Source organism: Pteropus vampyrus, unplaced genomic scaffold (assembly GCF_000151845.1).
Source record: "Pteropus vampyrus isolate Shadow unplaced genomic scaffold, Pvam_2.0 Scaffold1, whole genome shotgun sequence".
Taxonomy (NCBI): Eukaryota; Metazoa; Chordata; class Mammalia; order Chiroptera; family Pteropodidae; genus Pteropus; species Pteropus vampyrus.
Genome location: NW_011888782.1, coordinates 9,987,724 through 10,009,801, shown reverse-complemented (window position 1 = coordinate 10,009,801; position 22,078 = coordinate 9,987,724). Strand labels below are relative to the sequence as shown.

General features: G+C 37.2%; 2 protein-coding genes and 1 pseudogene across 12 annotated transcripts in view; 2 read left to right on the top strand and 1 right to left on the bottom strand.

The window, feature by feature from the left end:
• The window catches only part of NKIRAS1 (NFKB inhibitor interacting Ras like 1), a 32,011-nt gene extending 14,386 nt beyond the window's left edge, over window positions 1–17,625 (top strand). For 4 of the 9 annotated variants that reach the window (XM_023531388.1, XM_023531354.1, XM_023531418.1 and 1 more), the window contains 3 exons: window positions 8,360–8,467; window positions 12,670–12,747; window positions 12,905–13,327. In XM_023531388.1, coding sequence (XP_023387156.1) covers window positions 8,360–8,467; window positions 12,670–12,747; window positions 12,905–13,015 — 297 coding nt within the window. In that variant the 3' untranslated portion in view covers window positions 13,016–13,327. Of the gene's footprint in view, window positions 1–8,359; window positions 9,491–12,669; window positions 12,870–12,904; window positions 13,328–13,947; window positions 14,163–17,615 lie in introns of those variants that run through there. The other 5 variants (XR_895711.2, XM_023531477.1, XM_011356673.2 and 2 more) reach the window with 5 other exon arrangements.
• UBE2E1 (ubiquitin conjugating enzyme E2 E1) overlaps window positions 10,327–22,078 on the bottom strand; it is a 534,712-nt gene continuing 522,960 nt past the window's right edge. For all 3 annotated transcript variants that reach the window (XM_011356991.2, XM_011357147.2, XM_011357071.2), the window contains 3 exons: window positions 14,217–14,349; window positions 12,010–12,157; window positions 10,327–11,089 (listed from right to left, as the gene is read on the bottom strand). In XM_011356991.2, the coding sequence (XP_011355293.1) occupies window positions 10,992–11,089; window positions 12,010–12,157; window positions 14,217–14,349 (379 nt within the window). In that variant the 3' untranslated portion in view covers window positions 10,327–10,991. The remainder of the gene's footprint in view (window positions 11,090–12,009; window positions 12,158–14,216; window positions 14,350–22,078) is intronic.
• Window positions 18,242–18,360, top strand: LOC111736518 (annotated as a pseudogene).

The window sequence follows — 22,078 nt, the reverse complement described above, 5'->3', positions numbered from 1 at the left end:
TGACGTTTATACAGTCAAGATACAGAACATTTCCATCACTGCAAGGATCCCTCACATTACCATTTTATAGCCACACCCACTTCCCTCCCACTGCCACCCCGTCTTAATCCCTGACAAACACTAATCTGTTTTTCATTTCTAGATATGTTAACTCATTTCAAGAGTGTTAATGTAAATGGAATGATACAGTATATATTTTTTCACTTAGTATAATTCCCTGGAAAGTCATCCAAGTTATTGCTGAATGGTATTCCATGGTATGTATGTACCAAAGTTTAATCATTTACCTGTTGAAGGACATCTGGGTTGTTGATATTTATTTTTTTTATTTTGAATACTTATTTACTTTGTGAATAAATACCAATTTTCATAAGGTTCAGTCTTAAAAACATGTAAAACAAATTGAATGCTCCCTTCCGACTGTTTTCCTTCTTTCTCATCTTAACAGATAAATGCTGTTACTTTGTGGAGTATCCTCCCGATTCTCCTCCCAGTCCACCACAAAGTTGAAAGTCTAGTTCAGTGAACACTCATATACTTGATACTTGAATCTTGGCTCAGCACCTCAACTTTTCTGCCTCAGTTTCCTTATCTGTAAAATGGGGATAATAATAGTATCTCCCTCATATGGTTTTTACAGGGATTTAAGAAGCACGTTCATTGAGCAAGTGTTTATTGTGCCTGGCATTGTTCTAGGCGAGGTGCAGGGAATATAATAGACAAAAAAACAGTCCCTGTTCCCATAAAGCTTCTATTTCGGGGATGAGTGGGGGAGAGCCAATGAACAGATATACATTATGAAGAGTGACGCTATGCAGAAAAGTAAAATAGTGGGGAATGAGGGTACTACTTCCTGTAGGGTGATCTGGAAAGGTCTCCCTGAGAGGTGACTTTTAGCAGAGATTTGAAGGAAGTGAGGGAGGGAGCTGATGTGTGGAGGAGGAGTACTCAAGGTGGAGGGACTAGGGACTCGGTGGTGCAGGGGTCTGGGGCAGGAGTTTGCTTGTTATGTTCAGGAACAGCAGTGAGGCCAGAGTAGTCTAGGAAGAGTGTGGAAGGAGATGAGGGCCACGCTTTGGATTGGAAGCCACTAGTTTTGAGCTGAGGAATGACATCATCTGACTGAGGTTACATTTATTTTCATGTTCGTTTTTAAAAAATTGAATAGGTAATGTTTACATATGGTTCAAAAATAAAAATGATATATAAAAAGTACTATAGTGAACTCTAATTCCCACCTCTGTCTTTACTCACTGAGTTCCTGTACCTCAGGTGCATTCTTTTTATATTTTCCCATTTTACTAGTTATAGGGCATCCTTCCAAATTTTCTTAATGTAAGTATACATAAGTAGGAATAACAAATATACTTTTTTTCTTATTTTTCTCTTTCTTACACCAAAGGTAGCATGTTGTTCTGCACCTTGTATCTTTCATGTAACATATTTTGGAGTCCTTTCCATATTAGTACTCAGATTCTTTTTTTTTTTTTAACAATATTCATTGTGTGGATGTAGATGTATCATACTTATTCATCCAGTCCCAGACTGATGAACACTAGGGGTATTTCTAGTCATTTGCTATTATGAACTATATACAATGAATATTTATTTATATTGAGGTAACTGGTTAATAGCATTATATAAGTTGCAGGTATATAACACTATAGCATGCTCACCATCAAAAGTCTAGTTTCCATGCATCACCATGCATTTAACCCCCTTTACCCATTTCGCTCTCCCCTACCCCTCCCCTAGTTCCTCTGGTAACCACCAGTCCATTGTATCTATGAATTTGTTTTTGTTTTGTTTTTGTTTTATATTCCACATGAGTGAAATCATATGGTTTTTGTTATTTTCTGTCTAGCTTATTACACTTGATGTAATACTGTCACCTCAAGGTCTATCCATGTTGTCAAAAATGATAATATTTCATCTTTTTTAATGGCTGAGTAGTATTCCATAGTGTATATATGCCACATCTTCTTTATCCATTCATTCATCAATGGACTCTTAGGCTGTTTCCATATCTTAGCTATTGTAAATAATGCAGTAAACATCAGGGAGCATATATCTTTTCGAATTATGGTTTTTATATTCTTAGAATATACCCAGAAGAAGATTGCTAGATCATACGGCAGTTCTTAATTTTTTGAGAAACCTCCATACTCTCTTCCATAATGACTGCACCAGTTTACAATCCCACCAATAGTGTACAAAGATTCTCTTTTCTCCACATCGTAATACTTGTTACGTCTTTTTGATAACAGCCATTTTGATTTGCATTTCCCTATAATTAGTGATGTCAAACGTCTCTTCATGTGCCTATTGGCCATCTGTTTATCTTGAAAAAATGTCTATCAAGATCATCTGCCCATTTTTTAATCAGGTTGTTTTTTGTTGAGTTGTTTGAGTTCTTTATATATTTTGGATATTAACCCTTTTTCAGTAGTATCGTTTGCAAATATCTTCTTCATTTGGTTGGCTCCATTTTTATTGATGGTTTCCTTTGGTGTGAAGCTTTTTTAGTTTGATGTAGTCCTATTTGTTTATTTTTGCTTTTGTTTACCTTGCCATTGGATTCACATGCACAAAAACATCGCTAAGACTGATGTCCAGAAGCATAGTGCCTGTGTTTTCTTTTCTCTATGTATTTTGTGGTTTCAGGTATTACATGCAAGTCTTTAATACATTTTGAGTTAATTTTTATGTATGGTATGAGATAATGGTCTAGTTTCATTCTTTTGCATGTGGCTGACCAGTTTTCCCAATACCATTTATTGAAGAGACTTTCCTTTCTCCATTGTATGTTCTTAGCTCCTTTGTTGTATATTAGTTGTCCATATATGTGTGGGTTTATTTCTCGGCTTTCAATTATGTTTCATTGTTCAGTGTGTCTGTTTTTCTGCCAGTACTGTACTGTTTTAATTACTGTAGCTTTGTAATATAGTTTGAAATTGGGAAGTGTGATACCTCTAGCTTTGTTCTTTTTTCTCAGTATTGTTTTGGCAATTCAGGTTCTTGTGTAGCTCCATACAAATTTTATGGGTTTTTTTTGTTTTATTTCTGTGGAAAAATGACACTGGGATTTTTGATAGGGATTACATTGAGTCTGTAATCAGATTGCTTTAGGTAATATAGAAGTTTTAACAATGTTAACTCTTCTAGCCCGTGAACACGCAATAATCTTTCCATTTCTTTGTGTCACCTTCACTTTCTTTCGACAATGTTTTGTAGTTTTTGCAGGAGATTAAAAGTTTTATCTAAAAAAACCCTTTTTTAGTATACGTGCTGCCGAAGCACTAAAAACACTTATATTTATATCTATTAGTTCTTAACAACTCTATGAGATTTCAAAATCAATTATTACCTAAGCTGTTTTCTTTAGAAATTTTGTAACAGATAGTATGAACTCATTTTTGTAAACCCAGGTAAAACAAAAATATATTTGTTAATAACTGAAAGACATGTCTATTTAATCAAACCTGCTTAATGTCAAATATTTTCCCAGATCACGTGATCCTGAAAAGGATTTGCATTAGTTTCTGTTATATTTCTTAATTTATATAACCACTTAATTCCTTTAAGCCAGTCAAATATTACAAACTAGTAATACCATCAATAGGCAGAAAACACTATACCATATATAAAAGAGACAAACATAGATGCCACAGACAGATCAAAACATAAATAGAATTACTAATAATTGTAGGGAATACCCAAGATTTTTAATTTGTCCTTGGCAATTTTTAAGTATGCTGGGGTGGGGGCGGGAGTAGGAGTGGAGGTCGGGTATGGGAGACTTAAGCAGCTTGTGTTTTTAAAAGTGCCCCCTCTCCAGTTTTTTTCTCTCTAGTTTCCTCAGGCTCAGATAGTTACAGATTGTATTTGTATTTCTGATTTACCTAGTAGGAGGGCCTGGGGAAATCTTGAGAACTTTTTCTTAAAATTTCTATGAGATTGAAAAATCAGCTTCCACTTTTGCAGAATTTATGATCAGAATTATTAAATCCTTTAAAACCTGTTCAAATATACCAATTCTCATAATCTTTTATCATAACTTTCTAAAAATTTCCACCTTGTTGCAAAATCTCTTGATTTTCCTTTTTTTCCACTCTTACTCACCTAATGTTTGTATTAGCATCTGTAAGTCCTAAGAAGCTGAAACAGCAAATTCGAAAGGCTTATAATTCTTTGTGTCTACCTTATCCCCCCCTTTAATGGGGCAGGGGCAATCCAAGACAAGGTGCTGGTCAGTTTCATTTCTGGTGAGAGTACTCCTTCCTGGCTTGTAGTTGGCCACCTTCTCTCCCTTTTTCTCTAAAGTGCCAGGCAGTTGTATTTCCAATGTCCCAATTTTTTTTTTTTCTTTTTTACAATATCTGCAAATATCTTAAGGTGAATAGGAAGTGGTCTGAGTGGACTTTGATTTTTGTTCTGATTTCCGTCCATCTTATTAAGGGAGTCTTAATGGCTAGTTATTATACCAATATGAGGACTCTCTTAAAAATTTTTCAGTTTAGAAGTTTTCCAATTCAGGGTATCCGTCACCTGGCCAGTGATGGTAAGATTTTAATAGCAACTCAAACCATAAGCGTTTTATGCTTAACTAAGGAAGCAAAAGGCTTCCATAAAGAGCGCAAAGGACGCAGCCCTCATGGATCCAACAGTTCATTAGCAGAGTTAGCCTAAAAAAGATGGGGAGCCCTGTCTTTCAGCAGCTCTTCCAAAATAGGGAATCATGTGCTTCTCCCCACTTTTGAACAGAATATGGTTTAAGATGAACTAAGCTTGGATCCACAGCCTATTCAGCTGCTCGCCAGATGCATATACATAATCCAGCTGGTGGAGATAATAGACCATCTCTGGAAGGAGCGGTATTAATAGAAAACAGGAATACGTAAACCAAGTTTTTCTCAGAGTCATGTTTGCCCCAAAACTAGTTTCGCAAATATTTCTCCTGTCAATCCAAGTTTAGAAAAGAAAAAAAAAAAAAAAAAAAGGACTCTTAGCACTTCTAACTTCCACCAAACCCCTCAGACATCAGATGGGGTAAAATGCTTACCATCTCTGCCAACTGTGGTGAGATGTCCATTATCCCTTAGCTGCAGCAGTCCAGGGAGCTAGCAGTGTCCCAGCCAGGGAATTCTCTTGGCTGGCTCACCAAAATGGGGGGTGGGGTGGGTAAAAAAATATATATATCTTTTCATCTTCTGAGTTCTTCTAGAATCAAATTAACAGATTGATAAGAAAAAAATCAAATTTTTAATAGATGCATGTGGGGAATTCACATAAGCATGAGAATTCCAAAGACAGGCAGCATTGAGTATATATGACATTGTTGACAGAGAAGGTGGGGAATGGATCTTAAGATTTCAAAAGTGAGAATGGACTTTTCTTACACGTAGTTGAGAAAGAACAGAAAACACACATGGCGGGCAAATACTTGCTAGGCACACAAAAGCAATGGGACACGGGGTATCTAACTAATAGGCTCCTGCTCAGTCTTTGTCTAATGCTGGGGTGATTATGCCAAGGTTTCCTTCCTGAAGTACGTTTTTCTATCTGAATATCTTAGGAAAGGCGGGGAGGGGGCGGGGGGAATCAAGGGTTCTAAGTCTTGTTTCTTAATAACCAGTTTAAAATTAATATTCCAAAAGGCAAAACTTTTGGTCCCCTTCATCTTCAGTGTACAGATTTTTCATTCTTTCTTAAATTTTTACCTAGGTATTTTTTGTTGTGATTGTAAATGGAATTCTCATTTCTCTAATAGTTGTTAGTGTATAGAAACATAACACATTTTTGTATATGGTTTTTGTATATGATTTTTACCCTGCAACTTTACTGTATTATTTGTTTTGGTGGTCTTTAGGGTTTTCTGTATATACAATCATGCCATCCACAAATAGTTTTACTTTTTCCTTTCCAATTTGGTTGCCTCTTTTCTTGCCCAGTTGCTTCGGCTAGGACTTCCTACGATGAATAATCATATATGTTTACTATTTTGTACATTTTAGGGTATAGTTTGTAAGATCAAGCAGTTGAAATGGAGTTCTTGAGTCAAAGGGTAAATAATAATGTCAGATTACCTTAATGTCTGTTTCTCCAGTCTTGACAATAATGTGTGGTTAAACTTCTGGATTTTGTGAATCTTCTGGTTGCAAATGGAATTTTAGTAGTTTCATTTTCCTTAATATGAGGTTGAGTGTCATTATAAAATCACTTTGACTACTGTATTGACAATAGACAGTTGGAAGGTGAGAAGCAAGGAATTTAGCTAAAATGCTGTTCCCTTGGAGCACTTTAATATTTACCCAGTTGGAGAGTTGAAGAGAAAGCAGCAAAGGAGTCTAAGAAGTGGCCAGTGAGGTAGGAGAACAGATAAGGGTGTCCCGGAAGGCAAGGAGGAAGTAGGGCACTTTAAAGCTAAGGGTGAAGTGGCCAGCCTCTAGTAATGTGGAGGCCTAAACAGTTTTAGTAAAATACTGATACAATGTCTGCTTGGACTGCATGTGAGAGAACTGAACACAAGAAACAGCTTCTGAAAGAGTTTTGAGTCAGAGGGTAAATATGTTGTCCCATAAAGGGAAACAGGACCAGGAGAAGGATTTATAAAGAGAGGGTTAATTTTGTTATTTAGATGAGAGATAACATTGTATGCTAATAGAATGATTCAACAGAGAAGTGAAAATTGGTGCAGGAGAGGGGATAATCGCTGGAGCGACGTCCCTGTCCAGGTTGAGAATGAGTTCTAGAGGACACCTACGGGTGGAAGACGGTAGGTAGCAGATGTATGATGGAAGCATGTGAAAGTTCTCTAATTGCTTGAGTTTTCTTCCTGAAATAGTATGGACATCACTTGAGATTAAGGTGGGAGAAGGAAGAGATGTTTAGAGGTTGGAGAAGAGGACCAAGGTAACGTCTAGGTACAGAGTAAATGGAGGAAATGTAATATATTTGCAGGAGAAAACCACCTTACTTGAGGCCAGGCATACATTCAGACCAGCCAAGTTTTTCTCTAGCCATGTTCAGTAAGTAGTGTAGGCACAGAGTCCAGTTAAATTTAACCAAGGTTGAGGGTTTACCAGGTGAATACAATGGTATAATGACAGCAAGGGAGTAAATTAAAATAATCTAAGCTGGGTGAGGAACTGAGGACATGAGGGGTTGAAGGACAGTGATAAAGGCAGTAGGTCCTTGTGGTATTTAGAATTGTAGTCGGGTATTAGGTGTGAACTAGGTAGGCAGAGGTCAGAGTGGGATCCCTGGAATTGAGATCACAGAGGGGAGCAGCTATAATGGCAAGAGCGAGGATATGTTCATGGGTGAGAATGGCTGAGGTCAGGAGGATGATCGGATCTGTGAAGTCAAAGAACTGAGACAAAGTTACTCGAAGGGTCATTCACATAGCTAGTGAAATCACTAGGAATTATGACAAAAGTAGTGTGGGGGTGACCAGGAGCCAGGTCTGTAATGAACAGCAACATCGGGTGGAAAGTGGGTAGTAGGTAGTAGCAGAGATTAATAGCAGCAGCCTCCAGATTTAGGGTTTTTAGGGAAGGACATTGTTGGAAGCAGCACTGAGGGACAAGGACACTTTACATTCTACTACTACCTGCCCTCGTACCAAGAGTACTGCAGGGCTGAGCCAGGTTTCAGGTAGGCAAGGTGACATTACATTCAAAGCAGCGATGGGGGGATATAGGGACATTCTGTTGAAATCTAGGGGCAAAGTGGAAGTTTCTGCAGTTGAGGAGGAGAGGGACATGGAGGTCAGACTAGGGGATATACGTGAAAATGAAAATCCGGGTGATGAAAAATGACAGTAGGGCCTGAAGGGAATTCGTGCTAAGAAATGGAGGAGTATGAGATTCGCCAGGAACAGCAGAGCTCGGGGGCCTGCTCTTCCACCCTGCCAGGAAGGCATGGCTTTAACTGGAGCACAGGGAGCTCAATTTAGAGAGGATGTAGGGGTGCAGAACTCACAGCTCTGGGAGTCCTCTAGTATTCTGAAGTACATACAGCGAAACAGCAAACAGCAGGCACAGTGAAACTGAAATGCAGATCCATTTAAGTCAAAATATCTGTATCCTAGATATTTTCTCCAAGGCTAGCTTCCACACATACCTGAATTGAGTAACTTCACCCATTGTTCATTTTAAATGTTTCATAGCAGCCAGTAGAGCATCTCCATTTTAAACAAAGATGCATTAAGGAGTGTCCTATACTATTTTATTATTCAGGTCACATCTAGGAATCAGTTTTGTTGAAGCAGTTAAATGGGACAACTTCCTTCATTTCTCCATTTTGCCCAGGAACTGATATCGGCAAAGTGTGATCTTTTTATCCATTTTTCTTTCAGGTAGCAATTGTCGTATTAGGAAACAAAATCGACCTTTCAGAGCAGAGACAAGTGGACGCTGAAGTGGCACAGCAATGGGCAAAAAGTGAGAAAGTGAGACTGTGGGAGGTAACGGTTACAGATCGGAAAACTCTGATTGAACCATTCACTCTATTAGCCAGCAAACTTTCCCAGCCCCCGAGTAAATCCAGCTTTCCTTTGCCTGGGAGGAAAAACAAAGGGAACTCTAGCTCTGAGAACTAAAACTCAGTGCCACAGTTGTTTGTTGAATAGTGACTGCCTTTAACTGTCTGTGAACATATTTAAAATAGGCCATTTGTAGCTGCTTTTGGTCCTTTGAAAATCCCCAAGGAAGTAATTTAATGCACTTTAGGATTTAATTAAATTATTTGGGCTGTATTACTATTGCCTGATATAAAATAATATATTTGCATTCTAGATGCTTGAAACTTGTCCCTGATATTTGCACGTTATTTATATTTGTGCCTATGAGTAGCGACCCGCCCCCTTAACCTGTTTCAGAAGCTATTATTCTGTATAACTTTATGCACTGTTAGCTCAAACATAACTTCATTTTTTAAAAATTCACCAGTCATCTAATGCCTAGGATTATAAAATGACATTTTTTTGTATGTCCAAACTGGATCACAAACAATTTGGGTACTAAATTTTATCTGGTGGAGATCCTGCTAAATTGAACAAAACCTATGATACCGCTTTGTTCACACTGTATGTGTAGCATGACTTGAGGTAGTAGGTGGTATAAATATGTTCAGACTGTTTCCTCCTTCTTTAAGAAAACTGGTAGACGTGTAAGGACAGGAAAGTTTCCATTTTCCACTTAGAATACTATACCTTTTGGAAAACTTTCTTGGATATAGAAATGTAGAATAAAATGTATCATAAAACTATTGAACTACAGGTAGTCTTCAAGTTAGATATCTGAGTTTGTGCTAAGGTTCTCTGAAGATTTTTGGCAAAATCTGAGCAATGGGGCTTATATTTAGCAAATTGACAATATTGTATCTAGTTTTAAAAGGAGGAAGCAAGCTTAGTGGTTTCAATGTGAAAGGAGTTAACTGATTTAAATGTAAAATAAAGAATAAGCTGTTCAGCAAAGAAATGTGAAAACATCTAGTAAATTTTAACATCTTAAATGGAATACTTTTAAGGCTATGTTCAGTGAATTTAAAGCTCAGTCCTGTGAATTCCAGCCAAGAACTAACTGCACGTTAAGAGATATAACACTTATAAATCAGTGCCGCTACCATATAATTCTTCAAAATTTCTCATCATTTTTTAGGTCAAAAATGATCACTCAGATATGACTGCCACTCCCTGCATTCTCTCTCGGTTACTATTTGGTCTTCTAGCTTTTTTTCTGTGTATTTTATATAGATGGATAAATACTTTTATAATTATTAAATAACATACTAGATCATCCTGCAGTTTGCTTTTTTCCCCTACTAAACTTAGATCTGTCTTGGCATGCATATAGTTACCATGTTCCTTTTAAATGCTTAATGAATGTATATGTACCTTGTCCTGTGCATCAGGGTGTTTCTCTGGCATAGATACAAAGAAATAGAATTGCTGCATTCTATAGATAGAAACACTTAGGTACTGCTCTAATGTGGCTGTACTAATTTATCCACAAGAGAACCCATTTCTCACATACTTGTCATCATAGCATCTTCAACTTAGAAATGCTTTTAAAAAGATGAGGTAGGGTTCATCTTTGAAAGACCTTTTCCAAGGCACCTCAAAATCTATCCTGCAAGACTATCCTGTAAGACTGCTATAAATTAGAGTAACATACCAATCCTTATAGGTGCTTGATAAATGATACCAGTTCATTCAGTCTACAGTTACTACATTGCTTTTAGGAGTAAAGATCTATCAAGTTTAAAAGAACCTGCAAATTACAAAAGCAAAAGAAAGTAAATGAACACAGCAACGCTGGCTGGTTTGTTTTAATATTGTTTATTAGCACAGTAACAAATGCAGACTTAAGTAGTCCACAACATATAACCAATTCAATGAGCAACTCCTATTCCACGCTTTACAGTTAACAGCTTAAGGTATTTTACTACAGGTTTTCACAAGTCCTGATTCAAATTTCTAATCTTTTCACAATAAAGTAGATTGACATATAAAATAAAACACATAACTATTCATTTCCTGATGTGTGTCCATTGACATGAGATGACAATCTCTAAAAACGTAAATATCCATGTTCTCTTCCAAGAAGGGCAAACAAGTTCTAATTTTTTATAAACAAAAATGTATGTACTCTTGAAGGACTTCACATAAATGGCCATGTGTGTAACCTGTACAAAATTAAGCTGTTTTAAATTTACAGACTACAAGCAACTGAACCCAAATGTCTATTCTTCGCTGTACTACATTTCAGCTAATGTTGCAGAACTAATGACAATTTTAAATGTTGCTATTACCAATTCTGTCTACTGTAGCAAGATACCTTAAGTTACAACAAAATCTTAAGAAATAAGACTGAATAATATCTGTTATAGAAATACCCTACTCTTTACCAACTCCCACCCTCCCCCACCCCTTCAAAATCATAAGCAGCTCTCTGTGACAAATAAGGTAAGAATTGTGAAAACCCAATTTATGTAGCGTATCTCTTGGTCCACTGTCTGGCCATTCTGTCATGTTCTGCTCTGTTGGTCATATACTGAGTGGCAATACTTCCCACCAAGGGATCGGCTGGAAGAAAAGAATGTAGATTACTTTGGAGAAAGGAAAAGGACATTTTAAGTTTTAGCAAATTAGTGACAGCTTATAGCTTAGGAAGAACTGTACCAAGTATTTGTGATCAAATCCATTTGTGATACACCACTCCACCATTCCAGGTACTTTAAAAAACATAGCAATGCAGGAGCGAAAATTCTTATCAAAATAGAATACTTTTAGGCTTTTAGTACTGGTCTGGCTTTATCTCCTTAGTTCATTCCATTCCTCGCCCAAACGCCACCCAGAGTTTTTTTTGTCGTTGTATGTTAGGGTAAATTCAATAAACTAGAATGTTCAAGGCTCCAGACTACAATGCACATCCAGCTGTGTTCACATGACCTTTCTCAGTGGCAGCAATGACACTGAACACCGGAAGTCCTGGAGGCTGTTGCAGTGTAACACCGTTTACCTCTACACTGTTTACCCAGAAAGAGCCTGGACTCCAATTAAGTACAGCATTTCTCTGAATCCTAAATAGAATCTTTTATATTTGGTTTATTTGGAGAAAAAAATTTTAATAAAGGAAATTGAACACCGCCTCAGTAACCAGCTAGAGGGCAAGTGCATTGAGGTTAAACAGGCAAATGACTCAACATTTAGAAGTATGTGGTTTAAGAGAACCATATGAGAAATATGCAAGAGAGAGAATAATGGAAAATGTGAAAAACTATAGCAAACTGTAGTCTTCTGTTTGAACTTGTTCCTAGAATATATCAATGGTGAAGTTGCATATTCCAACTAGTAGATTGAACTTGATTAAAAATATCTTTGAAAAGCAATTACATTTGTCCTTTGAAAGCTGGTAGAAAAATGAAATCTGTACCTTAGGTTTATGTGGAAAACAGATATTATTTGGATGAGGAAGAATAAAAGTGAGGAATCATTAACCTTACCAGGATTACAGTCTGTGAGAAGTGAGCAGATAGAAAGGAGGACCTTCGAAATGGTTAGTGCTGGGCTCCAATTATCTTTCAATATGTCCAAGCAAATAACTCCTTGACTGTTAATATTACAGTGATAGATTCTTGTCCGAAATGTAACCTAAAAAATAAGTGTTAAACAAAAAACATCAAATAATAAAGCTTTATACTATAAAAACTTTTAACGAAATAGTTTTAAAAAATGTAAATAAAGTAACAGTTTAAAGATGGTAAGAGTTTAAGAGACTAATAAATTTCAGATTAAGAGATTAAAAAGTATATGTTGATACAATCTCAGGGACTGTCAATTTCATTTAAAAAGTAATATCCCTCAACAAATAGCAAAGTAACTTCAATATTTCTTGAATTCATCTTTAGCAATTTTAATGTTTTAAGTATTTTGCTAACATTTCCAAGCTTGAATAGCTAATTGTTTGCTGACCTCTTGTGTTAGCTGGTAGTACTACATGGCCTCAAAGTATGCTTTAGAAACAAAATCAGAGGTGCAATAGTGTGGGTACTTAAAATACAGTTAAACAAAATGCTTAGCAAACAATGATCACACCCCCAAAAAGCTGTAAAAAAAATTTGAAGATGAGATTTGTTTCTGTGCTGACCTTTAATTTACATCAGCTCCCGCAGATATCCCGTCTACGTAAATCACAGAAATTCACTATAATGGAGTCTCCACAGGAGAGGAGCCAAAGATGGGTAAGGACCACAGCAATTGACAATAATAAACATAGGTCACAGAAGCCTGGGCGATTCTGTTTGGTCTAATTTTTGTTTGTCAAATACTCTGAATCATTCCAAAGTAAAAACCTACAACTTTACATGTACAATTGCAACAGCAAGAAGTGACTGAAAGTCTGTCATTAAAGAAAAAAGTGGTAATCTACCCCCAACCCCAAGAAGACGCTTTCCTTCTAACACTGTGAATAAGAATCATAGATTGATGACTGTTACAGGAGATAAGTGATTTCCCAAAGCCTAGAGGTGAGAATTTGAACAAGACCAAAAGATGACAAGGAGCAGAATCCAAGGCTTTGGTAGGAGACTCTGATTCTCTTACTGTCTTAGTGCATGGTTATTTTGACACCACTTTTTAACTGTTCAGAAACTTTTTGTTGAATGGAAAGTAGGGGATTGATTCTGGGCTGCTATGTTACCGGACTGCTGTAGAGGAGTGCCCCCACCCCCATCCGCGGTTTCTTGATTTCAGTTACCTGTAGTCAACTGCAGTCCAAAAATATTAAAGATTTCCAAAATGAACAATTCATGTTTTAAATCATGTGCTGTTCTGAGTAGCATGATGAAATCTCGCACAGTACCACTTGGGATGTGAATCATCCCTTTGTCTAGCATATCCACACTATATATACCACCTTCCCATCTGGGTTATCAAATAGACTATCGAGGTATTGTACTGCTTGTGTTCAAAGTAACCCATATTTTACTCAGTAATGCCACATTCATATAACTTATTACAGCACACTGTTATAATCGATGTTTCGTTATTCTTGTTAATCTCTTATTATGCCTAATTTATAAACTTTATCATAGGTTACATGTACGTATAGGAAAAAACAGCACAGTTGACTCTTGAACTCAAGTTTGAACTGCATGGATCCACTTACAAATGGTTTTTTTTTTTTTCAGTCAATATTTTCTCTTACCATTTTCTTAACATATTTTCTCTAGCTTAAGAATGCAGTATATAATACATGTAACATGCAAAATATGCGTTAACTATGTTATCACTAAGGGTTCCAGTGAGCCATTAGTAAAGTTTGTGTGAGCCAAAAAAATTACATGTGGATTTTCAACTGCACAGGGGGGATTGGCACCCCAACTTCCACATTATTCAAGGTCAACTGTGTGTGTAGGCTTCGTTGCTATCTGTGGTTTTAGGCATCCACTGGGGGTCCTGGAACACATCTCCTGTGAGTAAGTGGGGACTACTGTAGCAGGATCAAACCAAGCACTTACTCCTAGAAAAGATCTCTGCCAAATGAGGGGACGTCAACCCAATAAAGTGTTGAATGTACATTCGAATGGTACTTAAGAGGTTCATTAAGGTATAATACAAATCTACTATGAATAAAAACTCATTTTTAAAAGCTTCAGTACTCTCTCATGGGAATATGTAAATTTTAGTATAAATCTGGGTAATTTCTTACCTTTGGAGGCTTGAAGGGATATTCTGGTGTAAAAGTGATATCAAGGAAGAATACACCACCCTCATACACGGATCCCGGTGGGCCTAGAATGGTTGATCTCCATTCATAGATGTTATCACCTTTGGGACCAGCACTGTGAAATAATATATCAAAAGATAAACAGATGGTCCAATTTTTACAAAGTATCAAAAAAGGGAGAAAGCTCCCCTCTCTTCTCCATTTTTGTTTAACGTGTGGATTCTCGCCACAAAACAGAAGTATCTTTGAGACATGATTCAGGACTGCAACAAACCCACCAGCCTTAGGTCAAGTAAATTGGTAAAAAAAATGTTGAGCCAACCCATTCTTAGCCTACCTAGCTGTGAATAAGCAAGAAATTCCTCAATTCTCCTTGACACATCTTAAGAAAATGGAAACAATACTTCAAAAAAAGACAAACACTTCTCAGCACACAGAACTGCATTAAATTAGCAACTAATTATGGCAGTTTTTTTGCTCACAGCTATATCACTTCTAATGACCATTAAAGCACAAGAGTTTCATTTCTGACCTGACCGAGGCTCTACTTTCTTGCACTTGCATCTCTATAATCTTACCCTAAAAGGAATACAATAGATTGCAGTACTTTTTACATTATAAGCCATGTTCGGTGGGAGGAGGAGAATGCATCCAATTACAAGTTATTCAGTTTTTATTTCAATATATATTAAATTCTATAATCAGGTTCTCTAAATATTATGTTTGGGAAGTTAATCTATCCCTTGCCTGTTATATCACTGTTACTTACATTTAGTTACACCATAATTTGGCCATATTAACCTTGCACAGCACTGTGTTGCCTTAGAGTGCATTCAAAGATATAATCATTAATAAAAATATAAAAATATTTGCCCTCTAAGACCTATGAAGAGCTTAAAATATCCACCCAAACAAGTACGTGTAATACTCTGGTATTGAAAAGAGAGGAAAGGACAAAGATTGGGAAATGGTCTTGGTTATTAATTTAAAAGACCTCACGAATGTCAAACATGGGTAATGGTATACAGTGGTTAACTTCACACATTTTCATCTCAGATTCTCAAACCTAACTAGTAACGGCTGCTTCAAGGATCATATATATGTCAGCCAAATAACAAAAAGGACATAAAAGAAAACCAGAAAGAATCAAAAGTTGGGTTATCAAAAATATGGCAAAAAATAAAGGAGAAAATATAGACAAAAGAATGGTGGCTAATGACCCCTTTTCACCATGTGAGGTTACAATGAGAAGGCAGCCATGTGTCAACCAGGAAGCAGGCCCTCACCAGACACCAAATCTGCAGGTGCCTTGATCGTGGACTGAAGGGAGATAATTACCAAAGAGTTGATGTTGGCTGATAGATACTGATGTCAGGGAGAGCAATAAAAATAAAGAGCCAGAGTCAAGATCCTAATGCTTTTCCTGCCATCACTTCCAAAGTAGCCTTTTCATGCATCCAGAAAGGAATTTAAGAGAATAACCATGTCATGATGCCAGCTGAACAATGGCTACAGATGGGGATTCCCAAGAAAATGGGCTTTTACTACAAAAACTACAGACAAATCATGTCTAGAAATTTAAAGGGAATTTTTAGCTAAAGAATTTAAGAGTTTGAAATAATTTCATAGTGAACAAAGTTTACAATGAGCAGTCAGAAATAGTTCTGGTGAATGAAGCTGTAGGCATTCAGAAATGGGATTAAGAGAAGAAAAAAAATGAGAAAAATAATTATTTTGGTAAATGGAAAAAGAAAAAAATAGGGGCTAATGAGAAGAGTAGGGCCCAAACTGGCCAAGAGGCACCGCCTACCCCAACAAGAATGTTTTGAGAATTAAGATTAGGAAGAGGGGAAAGAACACCTCTATAGAGAGCAACAGGCCTCCAGTATCATTATAAATGGTAGCGATCATCATTGTTACTAATTAACCCCACTGGCTCAAATAGTACGGTTCTTTAAAATCAACTTGTGAGAGGTAATCCCAAGAACTATTAAAAACTTGTTTTAGACTGTATATATATGGAAAAAGATCATTTAACACTGTCTCTAATATGAGGCCATGTGCGGAGATCATCTTTGAGTTTAAAAAGGCGGCTTCCTACTTTTACATGACATCCAACCATAGTTAGCTCAAGGTGGGATATAGGGAGAGCTCTTGATCAGCCCTATCCCTCTAGTAACCTCACTACTGAAAGGATACTACCCTGATTACTGCTTCATATCCTAACTACTCTGATTACTGCTTCATATCCTATCAGAACCGGTCCTCGGTCACCTGAAGTCTCCTCCCTGCCTGTATGTTTGCATACAGCATATGTACTTGGGCAGAAAATCTACAGACACTGGCTGATATAGCTGTGACACCTGTTTACCAAACTGGAGTTAAAGGACAAGTGGACTACGTGGAAGGAGACAACATTAACACAGACATTGCAGATACAAAGATGAGCTATCCTCTTTTATGTAGATCATGCATCTAAGACTTAAAGGCAAAAGGCTACTCTAAACTCCTCTTTTTGGGGAACGAAGGCCAAGAGGAGAAGCTAGGCCATCTAATAGTACTGTAGGCAGCAGTCCAAGCTGCCTCCTAGTGATCAGAACCGTACACTTTTTCTCATAGCTTGGTGATACTAAAAGACCTAGAAAAAAACTAATAGTAAAGTCAGTCTAACCCTAGAGATGACACGTCGGCATGGGCCCAATTCTGCTGGCCCCTTAGTATAGAAAAGAAGAACTAAGGTTTAACAATATGCCACTGCAAGCAGATCGTATGGAACTTTAAAAATTAAAGATTTATGACCCCTCATCCCGGGCCTACTGAGTTAAGAATATCCAGAGGGGAACCCAAGAATCTATACTTCGAGAGCTCCCCTGGTGATCTCTAAGCAGGGGGCATTTGGGAACCACTGGCACAAGTTACTGGAAGTAGGACAACCAATTCAGAAAATAAGCTTTAATATTTTACAGCTTGTCACCTGTAATATAACTAGAAATCCAAATCACTTGTTTGTAATTAGCTTTCAGTTTCAAGTTCAGAAAAAGTATACAGAAGGGAGTTAAGGAATCAAGTACCCAACATAAACATAATTATGTAACAACAATAAAAAAAAAAAGTGTACCACACTTCTATCAGCCAAAAATGGAGAATAAATATGGGTTATAAGAAAAATAATACTAAGTGATTTCAAATATAGTTGAAATCATAAAGCATGAAATAGGAGCTCTGGAGAAGATTCCATAGTGTGGATCCCTAATCTGCGGATCCTCACCCAGGGGACTGGGAATTACTATGACGGGTCTGAGAACCCACTAGAAAGACCACTGCTTCCTGAATAAAAACTTCAGACTCCCTTTAAAGCTGTTATTAAATGAATTAATGTAGCTTTCAGTCATATGCATTTTCTTAAACTATAAGACAAAAATTATGATATAGGGGCCTGAAAAACTTGCTTTTTCCCCCTCCAAGGTAGGATCCACTGGTCTAGAAGGTATGTAGACAGACGCATGGCAGGGCCAGAAGTTTACAACTCTCAGAAGGTTACTGTCAAGGAGAACAGGGAAAGGAGATTCTTTACGTGAGGCTGTTCAGGAAAAGGTCCCTTCAAGCACTCCACCCATTTCTCTATAAAATGACTAAGTTTACCCTCAGGTCAGTGTGTCCATTTCCCTTTAACAGAAGATACTGTTGGTTCCACAATAAGAAATATGACTTCAATTTTAATCACTGGTTGATATAACTTTAAAATGGCACGTATTTAGTTATGTTATTAATCTATATGATTAGAAAGTACAGAAAGTTCTAAATTGGGAGATGGGGGATTGAAATTAAGATATTAAGGAACGAAGGGAACAAAAAATATATATCCTTCTTGGAAGCTGTTGAAACTTAACTGTGATTAGAATCTTTGCATGAGACTGAGAAGGCAAAACCAGACCAGGCCTTTCTCTTTCAGATTTTGTTAATGACTTAATATTTGTAACAAAAACACTTTTCAAAATAAAAGTATAGTCTATGGCCATGCCACCCTGAACAAGCCCGATCCCGTCTGATCTCCGAAGCTAGGCAGTGTCGGGCCTGGTTAGCACTTGGATGGGAGACCACCTAGGAAGACCAGGTGCTGTAGGCATAAAAAATAAAAAATAAGGGTCTACAGCCATGCTACCCTGAACAAGCCTGATCCCATCTGAGCTAAGCAGGGTCGGGCCTGGTTAGTACTTAGATGGGAGACTACCTAGGAAGACCAGGTAGGCATAAAAATTCTTTAAAAAATAAGGGATTATAAGCTGACAAGGTCATTGTAATCTGTGAGGTCAACCAAGGGTTGCCTTGCCAAAGAAATTAAATAAATAAATGAATGAATGAATAAATAAAGTATAATAGAAAGAACTCATACAAGGCAAAAAAGAATTGTGCCCTTAATTCAGTTTTTCTTCTAGTCAAAATAAATACAGCTATGGCGAATATTTTAAGAAAAATAATAGTCATTTCTAATTTTGGCACGATACTTTCTTATTTCTATAATGGGTTTTGACTTCATAAAAATACATTAACATAAAGAGCAGGAGTTGTCATGAACCACATACACTTCTGCTGACTGATAAGCACTGTCTCCACTGAGTAAACTCAATGACAAGGACCGCTCACCCCTAACAGTCTTTCCTACAATTCTAGAGAGACCCATCCTCTCTCCAGTGAGCAGCAGACAGGGCGGCTACAGGTCATATAGTTCTTATGCTTCATTAATACTATATTGCTAATTATACAAAGCAAAGGACTCTCAAGTGGTTGTAACTTTTGCTCAACACATGGTTTTAAACAATTTGAACACCATAAAATGTAATCGATGAAGTCACTTAAGGTATAATGCTAAGAACTTAATAAAACCAATTTTAAAAGCGGTTATTAGAGCAGTCTTACTAGAATTTATTGTGCTCTCTGGGTTGCCTTAAAAATTTCCAAGATAACGACAGCTAATGTTTAAGTTTCATTTTGTTTTAAAATTACATTTTTGTGAGAACTCCTTCATTCCCATTCTCAACACTAACTTATTACAGACTACTTGTTCTTCCATTTTAACAAACCAAAGCTGCATTTTAATTTTCAAATGATATCACTGCTTTCTTACAAAGAACATCCTGGAAGCAAGGTGAAAATCATAATCAAAAATTTTTAAATTCTATTTCTATCCATTTTGAAATTCTATTGGGAGAGATGACCCTTGCTTACAAACAGCAAACTATCATCATCCGCAAAACCAGACGTGGCAAAGACTACTGCTTAGCTAGTCCATGTCTATTCTTTTCTTTGTAGAAGCTTCATGATAAAGCAAACTAGTTGCTTATATAAAGTGCATTACTTACATCACAGGATCCCCCAAACTTCCACATTTCAACAGTAGCCGTAGATTCACTATCAGGGGTGATTCTGCCCCTAAGGAGACACTTGGCAAGGTCTGGAGACATTTTAGATGTCACATCTAGGAAAGAGTATGCTACTGGCACCTAGTGAGTAGAGGCCAGAGATGCTGCTAAACATCCTACAACGCACAGCATCCCCACAACAAAGAATTGTCTTGACCCAAAATGTCAATCAGTAGTGCCAGGGCTGAGAATCATGCCTTAGAGAAAATTTACTCGAGGTTAAGCTGGTAAAGGGAAAAGCTTCATTGTGAATCCGTGTAGTCAGACTCTAGTGCCTATTCTCTCACATTTTTGTTTTACTGCTCTGTGCCTAGTACAGAAAAAAACATTCAATACATGGTGGTTGTTATTAAGTTAGATTTCATATGTCCTAAATTCCTATAGACCCCGGCTACTCAAAATGTGGTCCCTGGACAAAAGCAACACCAGCCAGCATCCCCTGGGAGTCTGTTAGAAATGCAGACTCTCAGATTCCACCCCAGACCTAATGCATCATCAAAACGTGCAAGACCCTCAAACAATTCCTATGAACATTTAAAGTTTGAGAAGCCAGCTACATATGACATTAAGTGACAGTGAATACCAGCTCTACTTTCTAATCTTCTAGACTTAAATTACCATGTGTATTATCTAGCTCCCTCCTTCACTGTTCATAATTCTTTACAGTAAGAAAAGTTATCAACCCTGGTAATGCTTAGCTCTGTGAAATCAATACCATACAGAGAGATTAGAAGAAAATGCTTATAGGAAGAGACCCACAATCAGATCTATGTTCCCTACAACAAATATACTACTTAAGATCTATTCTTAATTTACTTTTGCTAAGAAATTCAAAGAGAATAAGGTAAAATAATATGAACGCTGCAACCTACCAAAGGGAATCCTCGTCTCCCAAAAGGATCTCCCAATAGACATTCTCTCAAGGGAATGAAAGCTGCCTTCTCCATGAGAGCTACTTAGCACGTCCATAGGAATTTTGTAAAAAATAAAAACAAAACATTTCTTGTCCTTAGCATCCCTTCACTAAACAGTAGCTATTTGTAACCTACAAGTGAGTGGCAGAAGGAACCTGAAAAATCAGAAAACCTTACTAAGTTGACTAACCAGGGTAGTGATATGGCTTATTGGTGAGTGTGTGCTTAAAAAGTAGAACAATCACTTAGTTATCAGTCCTAATAACTAAGTTAGGCCTCCCCATTCAAGGTGGTACTGCTAGGGATATATTATTCAGGTTACTGTCCCTTGTAAAGAACTTTTAGACCAAGGGACAACCTAAAGTACTCCCCAGAAAAGCTAGTGCCCACTTACGAATTCACAGCAGCAGTGCCCAGTGTGTCTAAGCAGTTACGCTGGAACAGAGCGGACCCAAATGCGGAGTACATTTTCCTACATATGGGAGGGAAACTAACTAGGACACTTAAGCTCTAAGACAACAGGATCTGTGTCCATCAAGAATGGCCTTCCTACAATCCTGTTATAACAAACTGAGGAGCCGGTGCCCACTGTCTCCCTCCAGCAGAAAGTAGATAAACCTTCATGAAGCACGAGGCTGATCTGAGGCCCAAACCTATTATGAAATGTGTTCCAAAGAAGAAACAGATTTGTCTACAGATATTTACATGATGTTATAGCCATATGCACAATCTCTTACATCATATTTTAAGTTTCTAGGGTATAGAATTTTCCCATTCATATTACAGGAGTTGGAATAATGGTAATTAACTATTTAATGAGCTGATCAAAATATTTACCCACTGTTTAGAAATACAATGGCAATGTTCCCAAATTAGGTGAAAAAACATCACAAAAAGCTTCATTTTGCCCAGCTACCCATTCAATTGTGGTTTTACCTTATATGCTGCTGCTGTAGAAAAAAGCAATAATCTAACACTTTTGGAAATTTATATTCAAATATTGAAAAAAAACAACCAGTTGCACATAGAGTAAGGTCACAATTTTTTTTTAAAAAGGAAACATTTCAAGATAATCTGAAAAAGACTCCAGTAGCGATGGTAAAGGAAGAGCCGACCTAAAAACTGTGGCCATTAGGGGGTCCTTACTGTCCAGCAGGGGTGGCTGAGTGAGCAGTTAATGAACTGAGCTAAGAATCATGCTTTAGCTTCTAGACTATTGGTACAGAAATGAGGGTAGGTAGCATACAAGTGAAATGACAAACTAGTCCCATGTAAAGGGCCTAAAAGAAATTGGGGCGGAGGAGGCGTAGATGAAGAGGACACACAGGAACCATTACAGAGATTGAAATAAAAGATCAACATCCCGGGTGTCTCAAAAACTTTTCCTATGCGAGGTTAAACAGGTAGGTGTTCAGGATAAAGGTGGATTAGACAATAGCTCTTTTCTAAACAAGCCTGACTTAGAACAATTCTAATTTGCTCCTTCTGCAGAGTTTAAAAAAAAAAAAGG